The 12,544-nt window shown below is 35.3% G+C and overlaps 1 protein-coding gene and 2 pseudogenes across 1 annotated transcript; 2 read left to right on the plus strand and 1 right to left on the minus strand.

Moving 5' to 3' along the window:
- Window positions 1-2,252: 2,252 nt before the first annotated feature.
- LOC109090586 lies at window positions 2,253-3,284 on the minus strand (annotated as a pseudogene).
- Window positions 3,285-5,578: 2,294 nt separating this feature from the next.
- On the plus strand, window positions 5,579-6,750 carry LOC109090571 (annotated as a pseudogene).
- A 2,623-nt stretch (window positions 6,751-9,373) lies between these two features.
- LOC122144602 (trace amine-associated receptor 1-like) lies at window positions 9,374-10,410 on the plus strand. The gene has a single exon (XM_042755630.1). It carries the CDS (start codon window positions 9,388-9,390, stop codon window positions 10,396-10,398), a length of 1,011 nt encoding a protein of 336 aa, XP_042611564.1. The 5' UTR covers window positions 9,374-9,387; the 3' UTR covers window positions 10,399-10,410.
- Window positions 10,411-12,544: the final 2,134 nt, after the last annotated feature.

Here is a 12,544-nt window from a genome sequence, read left to right on the forward strand (position 1 = left end):
ACAGCAGTTTATTGCATGGCAGCACGCTACAAATAGCTAATGTTTAGTGCATTTTTGTTCACGCATCAACTGAAACCAGCAAACTACGATTGATTCTCGGGATTTCAGAATCAATATCGGTTCATAAAAATCAATTAAAATGGAAGAATCTATATTTCAACCCAGCCCTATTATAAGAATTCTAAGGGATTCCTATCTCCAGAAAGACTTTTATAGACATTAGGTTAAATTACACTGAATGTATAAAAAACTACTGAATAAATGAGCCTTAAGCTTCACACAAGCATTCCACTTTTATATTTGATTAAAAATCTGCATTTTTTTTTTTTTATATGTTTGTACCATCAGATCTGAATTCAAGTTGTTTTTACATCATTTGGGAGGCAGTATTTAATTTCATACATAAGGCATAGTGTGCCAGAATTACTTTATTTTTGCTCATACAAACAAAAACAAAAACTGAGTGGGATTGTATTCTTGTGATGATAAATCTATCCTGCCTTTGTCTTTGTCTCAGTAAAAACACAAATCTAGTTGATTCTGTTTCAGTTGGACAAGTTAGGCCCTTAAATACACTTCATGCTTTTTTTGACCCTCACATATCATCATACAGCAGCAAATGACCAACAAGCACTTATTAAATATAAAAAATATACACTCTCAATAAAAGGTACAAAACTTTCACTGGGGCGGTACCCTTTTAAATGGAACTAAAATGTCACTTTAGGCACTAATATGCATTTTAAGTATTAGCATGTACCTTAAAGGGTGCCAAATTCAGTTCCTGGAGGGCCACTGTCCTGCAGAGTTTAGTTCTAACTCTAATTAAACACAGATAAACCAGCTAATCAATGTTTTCAGGACTACTAGAAACTTCCAGCCAGGTGTTTTGGACCTTGGTGGAGCTACTCTCTGCAGGACAATGGCCCTCCGGGATCAGAATTTGACACGTGCTTTAAGGTACTACCATTTAGGGGTAAATAAGATACAGATATGTACCTTTGGGCTTTTTTAGGGTACCACCCAGCGACAGCTTGTACATTCTCTCTGAGAGTGTACCAGCTTAAATTACATTAAAGTTTTTGGTTTGTCCATAAATGAAAACTATGCAGTTTTAGCTGAAAAATCCATTCTTTTTTTACTAGAAGAATTAATTATAGCAGGGATCTCTTTAATGGTCTTATCAAAAGAAAAAATAAATCCTATGAATCAAAATGCAGCACCACGGATCATAACATATCATGCCATTTTCTCGTTAACTGCACAGAAAGGCAAAAAAGCAAACAAGCTTTATATGTTACATCAGGGGTAGCCAATGTCAGTCCTGGAGGGCCACAGTCCTGCAGAGTTTTGCTCCAACCTTAATAAAAACTCACCTGCCTGTAGCTTTCTAGTAACGCCTAGACCTTGATTAGCTGGTTGAGGTGTGTTTGATTAAGGTTGGAGCAAGGCTCTCCAGGACCGACATTGGCCACCCCTGTGTTACATACTGTAAATATTATTAAACAATTTAACCCTCTTATTTTTTCCCTGAACATTAAATGTCTTGGGCCCAATTCATAAACCACCCATTTAAAACAACAACAACAACAACAACAACAATATACACAGTATATTTAATTTTCTCTACTTTATCAAGGTAACACTGTATATCTTCAGCCTTATAATCTAATTTAAAAATCTCTGAAACTGAACACATGAGCAAAGATGGCAGCAAGCAGAATCATGTATTTCAAAGCAAATACTACTGTGATAAATAAAAACACATAAGGTATGACGTTCTCCTGGAAGGCTTTTAAAGACCTTCTTTGGCTGGAAACAATGTCTGGCTCATTGGTAGAGCATTGTGTTAGCAGCACAAAAGGTTATGGGTTCAATTCCCAGGAAACACACATACTGGTAGAAAAAAAATGTATAACCTGAATACACTGTAAGTCACTTTGGATAAAAGCATCTGTCTAAAATGCATAAATGTTAATGTACAAAAACCTACAGAAGAAATATGCCCTAAGCTTCAGCATGCCATTTTTGTACACTGAAAACATGTACAATATACATAAATAAAATATACATTTAAAAAAATGTCTGTCATCAAATCAGAATTCAGATTCATCATTCAGCATGCAATGTTAGCATTATAAGTGTGCCAGAGATCTGATTTTAGATCACCCTTTAATTTTGCACAGAATAAAGACCTGATTTTACACTTTTATTTATGTAATTTGCAAAGATAATGTGCTGCACAAATGGAATCAAACCGTAAAAACATTGATATCAGAAGAATTTGGTTCAAATATTCTCATTGTTATAATAAGAGAAAGGGTTTTTCTGAACCATGGATAGAAAAGGCCATATATGATGGGGTTTATAGTTGAGTTAATGTAGCCTAACCAGACAAATACTTCAAAGAGAGCAATTGGGGTGGAAAAGTTGATGTAAGGGTCAATCAAAGAGTTAATAAAAAATGGCAGCCAGCAAATAATAAAAGCACCCACTACCACACCGAGAGTTTTTTGCTGCTTTGCGCTCAGATCGTCGAGAGCTTTTAAACATATTTTCGTTTTCCTGCTGGTTTGCCTCACAGAGTTTTCTAGCGTGCTGTTTTTTGCAATCACAAAAATTCTTGCATACAGTCCTACCATGACAGAACAAGGCAAGAGAAAAGCTACTAATGTGTCTATAGCTCCCCACAATGCATTGAAAAGCAAAGTGCAACTTCCCATACAGTATATTGATTCAATATATTCCTCCAGTCCTTCCACATTAGCTTTTGAGTACACTAAACCATAAGAATATAACGCAGCCATGCTCCAACTTATCATCACCATGACCCATGCAACAGGTATGGTTATTCTTGTAGGATACTGAAGCGGATAACAAACAGCCTGATGTCGATCAATAGCAATAAAAATGAGATGAAAAATAGACACTGATGTGAGAAACAAGTCAAAAGTGGAGTGTAGCAAACAGAAGGCATCTCCATAGTACCAGCAGCCATCCCACAGAACGGATCATACTGAAAGGCATGGACCACCAGTCCAAGCAGCAGGTCTGCTAGAGCCAGAGACATCACCAGGGTGTTAGTGGGAGTCTGGAGCTGTTTGAAGTGCGCAATGGAAATGATGACCACCGAATTTCCTAGAATGGTCACAGTCATTGCAGACACCAACAAGAGATACACCACAGTCTGAGTGGAAATATGATGTGTGCCTTTAAGACAAGATTTGTTCACTGCAGGATAACAAAACTGAGTGGGAATCGTATTCTTGTGATGATAAATCCATGCTGCCTGTCTCAGTCTTAGAAAACAAAAACTTATACAATTCTGACCTAGATGGACTACCAGTACGTTAACAGTAAGTTAAGAGTCCCTTAAATACACTTCAACATCTTCTCTGACCCTCCTACATGATGAGGCAGCAAATAACAGCCAAGCACTTAAAATATACATTACTTCAGTTTTCTGGTTTGGCCATGGCTCAATGATTCTTCAACCTAGTACACAAACTACCGTCAAAGAGTTTGGGTTGGTGAGATTTTTTTTGTGTGTTTTTGAAAGTCTTTTACGCTCACCAAGGCTGCATTTATTTGATCGGAAATAAAATATTATTACAATTTAAAATATCAGTTTTCTACTTGAATATATTTGAATGTATTTAATATATATTTAATATAATTAATATTTATTCCTGTGAAACAAAGCTGAATTTCCAGCATCATTACTCCAGTCTTTAGTCGCATGATCCTATAGAAATTATTCTAATATGCTGATTTGCTGCTCAAGAAAGATTTATTATTATTAATGTTGAAAACACTTGTGCTGCTTAATATTTTTCGAGGAAACCATGATACATTTTACATAGAGTTTTCTTTTGTAACATTATACATCTTTACTGTCATTTTTGATTTAATGCATATTTGCTATATAAATAATATTAATTTAAAAAAGTCTTACTGACTCTTAACTTTTAATTGTATAGTGGATATCAAAGCTATTCACTCTTGCATTTGATGTGATTTTATTTACTTGATTATGGGGTGACTATTCATTGCTCTTGCTGAAGCACCTAAATGTAGATCTCCAAAATACAAATGCAAAATTTATTAAGAAAATTTACAGTCCCACAATGCATTGCGATAAGAGAGATAAAAGATAAAACTGCATCCAAGATGGTGGCTGAAGTAAGAGAAATCCATTACAGTTCATTCAACACTGTAAAGTATTAATAAACAAAAGCACTGGAACATATTAACTTCATATGCTATAGGCCTAAATATTGCCCTGACCATTATGTCCAATTCTACCCACAAATCTCTTTTTATCCACTTTTTATTTTTTAAATACAAAAAGACACAACATTTACACAAAATAAACACTTTAAAGGCTTACTAATGATTATCATTTACCTTGTTTTTTATTACTTTTTTTAAACCTCACTCTTTGTTATTCTGTATTATTGCATTAACACAATCAGAATGATGCAACTCTAGTCGCCTCTGAGGGATCAGTCAGAATCAAGTGTGATTCTTTTGGTGTTTAATGAGGACAGGTGTGAATGTGCCGATAAACAAGAAGACATATTGCAAACATGTTTATCACATTTAATAAGTCCCTCAGCTTGGAAAGATGTTTAGATGAAGAAGACATAAAACTAAACCACCAGTTATTTTCCACAACAGGATTTCTCTAGAGTCAGAAATTACACAGGTATGATATCACAGTTTCACTGGAGGAATCAAAAAGGCATTTGATTAGGATTTTAAACATATTCTAATGAAATATGCAAAGGCCTGTATTTCAACAATGATCTATGAATTAAATCTATAATCTAGCTTTAATATTTCATGCATCAAGTATCATTAACATGGTGAGTTTTGCATTGTCTTCATCAACACTATAAAAAGCATGAAAAAATAAGGATCCCATCATGCCATTGGGCACCTTGACAATGTTAACCTCTCCACTATATCTCAAACTTTCAGTAAAAAAATGTCTGACTTCTTGTTTTACGAAGGCCAATTTCATATCCTGAATACCACAGAAATATAACCCCTCCCAAGTGACCTGGATTTTATTGGGGCAAAATTAACTTGGTGATGATGGAAATGACATCACAACTGTGGGACAACTGTAATGTATGAAAAATGAAACATTTTCACAAAATAAATGATACAATTATTATTATTATATAATTTATATATAATAAATTATTTTGTAATTTAAAGCCTTGGGCTGGGAAAAAGGCAAAACAATACAAATGCAAATAAAATACTTTTAAAATGAAGAAAATTTAAATAATGATTGCATGCTGAATTCAATCCAAGCAGCTGAACTCTGTTTTAATATCCAGGAAAAATTAAGAAAAAGATTAAGTTTAACAGATTGCATTCATTGATTTATGTAATTCAGGGTCAATATAGAGGAAAATCTCATAGGAAAAAGCTTTCTGTTGATAGATGATCGATTGTAGTGACAGTAGTGATGAAACGCAGGAGGGGTAAGGATAAAAATAAGTGCTTTCTGCATGTTCGCTCTTGCATAGACAAGTCTATCAAGAATGTCTAATGGTATAATTCATGTTCAAGCTGCAGGGCTTATAATGTTTTGATGTGTTTATGGCTATGAAATCTAACTATAAGTGGTAAAAGGTCACATTGCTGTTATGATATGATATATATGTTGCTGATATGATAAGAAAAGCAGTGCATTATTTGCTTATACATAGATGTCTGTGTTTGTTTGTTTGTTTTCAAAACAATTCATCCTGGACTAGGGCTGACGGGGAACCTGTTCTCTGTTTTGAGTCGTCCAACAACTCCTGTGAGAGATTAGTCTACCGGTCAGAGATTCAAATATTGCTTTATTTGTTCTCCAGTGCCATAGCGCTTACCACAGTATGTGGAAACTTGCTGGTCATCGTTGCCATCATTCATTTCAAGCAGCTGCACACACCAACAAACTACCTCATCCTGTCTCTGGCCATGGCCGACCTGCTCATCGGAGGTTTTGTGATGGCTCCCAGCATGCTGCACTCTGTTGAAACTTGCTGGTACTTGGGAGACATGTTCTGTAAAATACACAGCAGTGTCGATATTATGTTATGCACCACATCTCTTTTGCACATATTTTTCATCTCAATCGATCTCTATTATGCCGTATGTCACCCTCTTCAGTACCAGAATAAAACCACACCTCTTATTTCACTCATTATGATTTCCCTATGCTGGGTTCTGGCTGCCTTTGTTGGATTTTCTATGGTGTTTCTACAGCTCAACATTTTAGGTGGTGAGGAGTTTTATTCCGATAATGTTTGTATCATCTTTCAAAACCGCAGCAGCACCATTTCCTCATTTCTTGCTTTCAGCCTTCCCACAATAATTGCTGTCAGCATTTATTTAAAAATTCTGCTTGTTGCACGAAGACAATCAAAATCTACACAGCATTCAGCACACTTGGGCAAGAAAAACTGTATCTATAAACAAAACCGAGGGGAAGGCCACAAAAATGCTGGCTATCATCATGGGGGTTTTTACTGTGAGCATCTCACCCTTTTTCTTCTGTAATCTAGTAGATCCGTTTCTTGAATACACAATACTACCGACCGTATTTTATGTTTTTTGTGGACTGGATATTTGAATTCTCTGTGTAACCCTTTTGTGTATGCATTCTTTTATAGATGGTTTAGAAAAGCTCTGAAAATCATTCTTTTGGCTAAATATTTCAGGTTAATTCTTCACAAATTGACTTGATGGAAAGACTTGATTAGGAATGACTCTCTTGTAAATAAAAATAAATATACATGTTTTCCCTTCCCTTTTTTGACAACCAGTATTGTATAAAGCGATATTACGAATAAAGTTGACTTGACTAGACTATCTGTCGGTCACTACGAGTTATGTCATGACAACATTAGGGGCTCCCAAGTATGACCCCTAATGTTGTCACGGTATAACTTCTCCATCAGGGATCAAGGGTTACATACTTATCCGAGTCGTTATGTGTCTATGTAACTATAATTTCATCTCGGCACAGTAAAAATGATGCCAAATAACCAGATCACACATGCATTATTTATACTGACCCTTACCAAAAAATAGTATACTTCAAGTTCATTTTATTAAGTATACTTAAGGAAAGTTCAAGTATTTTTAAGTATACTTTATGTAGCAAGTATACAAATCTCAGTGTTCTAGTAGTATACCTGTAAATGTACTGTTTCAATACTCCTTGGGACTAAATTAGCCCACTTTCTAGTATATAAAAGTATACATTTAAGTATACTTTAAGTATAACAGTAGCAAACTTTGAGGACACAACTAGTTTACCTCTATGCTTGTAGTTTGTACTGCAATTATACTAAAAGTGAACTTATAGGTATACTGATAGTTTACTAATTAAATACTTTGTACACTTTGAAGTATAGTCTCAGTAAACTACTAGTCTAGAAGTTGAGAGGGGCCCAGAACGATGTTATCCTTGGGGCCCAAACTCTTTTTGAGGGAGTCCCATAGAAAAATCAGTGCAAGGGGCCCAGAATTTCTAGCGACACCACTGTTGTCATTGATAGTTATAGTGTCACTAACATTAGCTACAGTAAGTTATTAATTTAACTACTAAGCTTAACCTTCTCAGCATCTTTGCTATTATTAAAATCATGTAGCTTGTTAGTAGGGACCTTATTATTGAATAAGTATGGCGGTAGTGTGGTTGAAACTCTTTTTTTTTTCTTGAAAACATTCTGCGTGTAGCTTACAGTATTTTCTATCGGATGTTTCATAACAACAGTGTTTGATTTGGGACTGAATGACTCTTTTGAATCGGTTCTTTTCCACCAGCATTAATCATGCTATGAAAAATCTAAATTGCCAGTTTATCAGTTTGTGTTTGAATCGATAGTGGATTCAGTGGATTCAGCGCAAATGAAAAAGCAAATCGTTTGTTTTGAATTAGTGCTTTGGAGTGCGTATCAAACTGCTGAAGTCATATATGATTTCATTAAATCATCCATTACATCATAGGTTTGGAAATGTCTTGAAATTTCAATGATTTTCAATGACAATCTCTGCAAACCCATGAATCATGCAGCATTAAACAGGTGTCTATAGTTTTTACTTGATCTCAGATCTGTTTTATAAATTTCTATAATTTATAATAAGACATTTGTTTAATTAAAAGGCATACTAATAATTAATAGTCTCTTTATTGGCTTGTTTAGCTGAACTATATTTGGCAGTCATGGTCTAATAGTTAGAGAGTTGGATTCGTAACCCGAAGGTTGTGGGTTCGAGTCTCAGGTCCAGCAGGAATTGTCGGTGGGGAAAGTAAATTACCAGCACTCTCTTCCACCCTCAATACTACAATTGAGGTGAGACCCTTGAGGAAGGCACCAGACCCCCAACTGCCCCAACAAAGGTGCCACAGCAATATGGCTGCCAACTTCTCTGGGTGTGTGTTCACGATGGGTGTGTGTGCACTTGGGTGGGTTAAAAGCAGAGCACAAATTCTGAATACGGGTCACCATACTTGGCCTCACTTCACTTCAACAAATAAAACAAGCCCTGAAAATTGATACACTTATTATTTAATGGCATTAGGTTATTAGTTAATTGCATTTGATAGATTATACTTTCAATAAAACATTTACAATGGGTTTGTAAAAGCTGTTTTTATGCATGTTTGGCCTGAATCACCACCGTAAGGAGTTTGGATCGATTTGAAAACGTGAATCATTTTGCGAAGCAGTTGGTTCAGTTGATTCAAAGCTTCGAAAAGGTTTGTTTCTCCAATCACTCTCTCCCTCTCCCATATATTCATAAAATTGATATTATATATAAATGTATTTAATATATAAACATAACATATTTTTCTTAAATATAACCTGGAGCAGTGTGTGCAAAGGGATGTCTAATGCTATTTCATGCATTCTGACTTATTTACACTGCTAATCATGGAGAAAAGGCCATCCAATTGGTGTCAGGACTCAAAAGAGGAAGACTATTGGGACTCTGCATGACTATAAATCTAGGCTCTCTGATCAAGAGTGTGCCTTTGCCACTTGAAAAGAAAGAGGTAAGGCCTTGGATGGTTATGCTACTGAACTTTGCAAATTAAAATAAAAAAATGTGTTGAAATATTTAGTTTCTAATTATGTATAGTTTCTAATTTATCTTTATTTTTACTTTGGTAATAATAATGTCTAAAATAATTTTATTGTTAATTTCTTATTTGTAAGAATGATAGCTAGAAAAATTAGTTAAGAACCTATACTGTCATTATGATTAATGACTAGAGTAATATTTATTTATACATAAACAATAAAGCTTATTTGCAAGTGTCAGCAGCTAATATTTTTCTTTTTTACAGAACAGTGAATCTGAATTGTGTAAATGGATGCCCGGGTCAACATCAGCCAAATAGCAATCTGGGAAAAGCCTTTTCTCTGTTATGAGTTTAGTAACAGGTCTTGTCAGAAGTTTGTCTATCCTTTGGAAACTCGAATATTGCTCTACATCCTTTTCAGTGTCTCTTCAATTGTCACAATCATAGGAAACCTGTTGGTGATTATAACGGTTATTCATTTCAAGCAGCTTCACACAGCAACTAACTACCTCATCCTGTCTCTGGCCGTGGCCGACCTGCTTGTAGGAGGAGTTGTGATGCCTCCCAGCATGCTGCGCTCCATCGAGACGTGCTGGTATCTGGGAGATTTGTTCTGTAAAATACACAGCAGTCTTGATGTGACATTGTGCACTGCGTCAATATTAAATCTATGTATCATTTCTTTAGACAGATATTATGCCATATGTCACCCCTTTCAATATCACAGTAAAATGACATCACTTGCCACACTAGTTATGATTATTATCTGCTGGACTGTTTCAGCTGCTCTGGGGTTTGGCATGATCTTCATGGAGCTTAATATTCTTGGCATTGAGGATTTTTATTATGACAACATTGACTGTGAAGGAGGCTGCTTTGTCTTTCAGAGTAAAGCTGGAGCTACTATGTTCTCACTGATCTGTTTTTATGTTCCTGCTTTTGTCATGCTCTGTGTGTACCTCAAGATCTTACATGCAGCTCAACGGCAGGTTCAGGCCATCCAGAGCGTGAATTCTGAAATAAAAAAAGATGGAAAAGCCACTAAAACATTAGCCATCATCATGGGGGTGTTTCTGACTTTCTGGATACCCTTTTTCATTTGTAATCTTATCGATCCCTTCATCGGTTACTCTGTACCACCTCTGCTGTTTGACTTGTTCCTGTGGGTCGGATATTATAATTCCACATGTAATCCCATAGTGTACGCTTTCTTTTACAGCTGGTTTAGACATGCTTTCAGAGTCATTCTATCCAAAAGAGTATTTCAGAGTAATTCTTCAAGGACAATACTGTTGTAATTAGGAAACATATCATATGCAAATGCATTTCTCAATGTTTCATTTTCAGATATACATATTTAATTTTATCTTTTCTTATTATTCTATTTTGTTTGTGATTTCATAAATGAAACTTCATACTCTTCATACTCGAAGTGCAAAACTATTCTTTCTTTAAAAACTGAAATAAGTGTCTGCATATATGAGTGCTGTATGTCTTGGCATTCAAGGCTCTTCTGAGTCCACCAGTGTTGATCTTTGCCCCCTCATTGATCCCTAATTTAATTAAATTCTAATAAAGTTTAACTGTGTGTGCATATTCTGTGCTAGAAGATCACTTACAATCACAATAGATTTTTTTTTTAATGGACCCTTTCATTTTATATAATTTTTTTTTATAACAACAAAGGCAACATGGCTGAAGTGCCAAGTACATATTTCAGGATAAGGTAAAAACAATTTTTCAGAATAATATACAAAACACTTGTACAAAACTACACTATCTAAAACTAAATTATGTCACTTTTGCAAAGATATTTTCATTTAAACAGTTTTACTTACAGCTTGTTAAACATTAATTTTATGGGTGTTTATTTGATTTGCATGAAAAATGCCATGTCATTCCATGAAAGGAGTGCCATTTATATTCACCACATTTGATGAAGTGCACTAAACAAATGTATGATGACACCTTTTATGCACATGTGAAGTCTTAAAAAATATTGCTTATTGTTTACAGTACACTACAACTATTATATTATAACATATTCTCATTCTGTGGTGATTGTTGTAAGCTAAAATCGACTGAAACGTATATTCAAAGGGAATGAGGATTTAGGCCTATAATGAACTTCATGCTAGCTTGCTTATTATATCCAAGAGCATGATCTGTTTAAATCCATGACATACTAGCAAGAAACTATGCAAGTCGAGAGCTGTAGTTCCAATCACATGAAGTTGCTTTCACACTACCAGCCTCACGTAGCGACAAAATGACACAATCCCATTCATTTCAATAGAGAGCTTTTAGGCAATGAGAGCGACAGTGACCACTGGTGACAAGATGGCATGCCCAGTGAAGCAACAAAGTTGAGATATCTTGAACTTTATTCAAATGAAGAGCGAATTTTGGGAGTGACAACCAATAGGAATGAAGTCAGTGGAGTGCACGTGATCTTTCATCACATTCTATAGTGGAGAGTTGAGGCAAGATGGAGAAGTTAATTTCAGCAGTCAGCAACTTTCCTATAATTCATTATGTCTCTGTGTACATACGGTGATACTGTGCTGACTCGGAGCCTGAATGTTTCTTAAACCCAGAAAGACAGGTGCTTAAGCTCTGGCCACAGATAAATAACCGTGATGGCAAAGATCACTCACTGTTTCTTGTTCATCTTTATTATTAAGCATTTTATGCATTGATTCCATTTATATTTAGTCTTTTTCCTTCCAAAATGTTTGTTTGTAGTGGCAAGGAAACTGATTTGTTGTACAACACAGAGTAACATCCGTTCATGTCATTAGCAAATATTATTAGACAACCAGTAGTGGGAACACCCACCAGCGACCTGACTGCCAGTCACTGGTGACATGCAGCAAAAAAGTCCCTAGTTTGAACATAGATTAAGTTAGTGATGTTGTTCGCAAATGTTTGTTGAAACTAGGGAAACACCAGGCCTAACTTGTCAACTTAAACTTGTGACCATAGTTGGGAAAATGCACCCCTTCAAGACTGATGTATCGTTTTTTTTTTTTTTTTTTTATATAACCAGATCTATCTAGTTTTGATTTTAACTAGATTTTGTAATTTAAATATAACTTTTAGCTGGCTATGTGCACATTTCGCCGAATGTTGGCATAAATGCAACACAGTGATAAGAGTCTGAGTGTTTTGGATTTACAACGCGTAATTTCATCCACCTCTCCCTGAAGACATAATAGTGAGTGATCGGTCAACTTAGAGAAGAATAGGGTCAACTTTATTGTTGCCCAAGGTGCATTAAAATTCGTAATTACCATAATTACAGGATTCCATAATCTGTAAACTGGCAATTTTCTGAGAGCTTCCATGTGACTTCCATCTGATTGCTGCAGATTCATTTAGGTGCTATGACTGCATTCACACCATGTTGTAATTACTATAATTTTGAGATGACACCATATGACG

Source organism: Cyprinus carpio, unplaced genomic scaffold, assembly GCF_018340385.1.
Source record: "Cyprinus carpio isolate SPL01 unplaced genomic scaffold, ASM1834038v1 S000006738, whole genome shotgun sequence".
NCBI classification, from domain to species: domain Eukaryota; kingdom Metazoa; phylum Chordata; class Actinopteri; order Cypriniformes; family Cyprinidae; genus Cyprinus; species Cyprinus carpio.

Excerpts from the sequence above, each read along its gene's own strand:
- LOC122144602 (XM_042755630.1), top strand. The coding sequence starts at position 9,388 with ATGGATGCCCGGGTCAACATCAGCCAAATAGCAATCTGGGAAAAGCCT.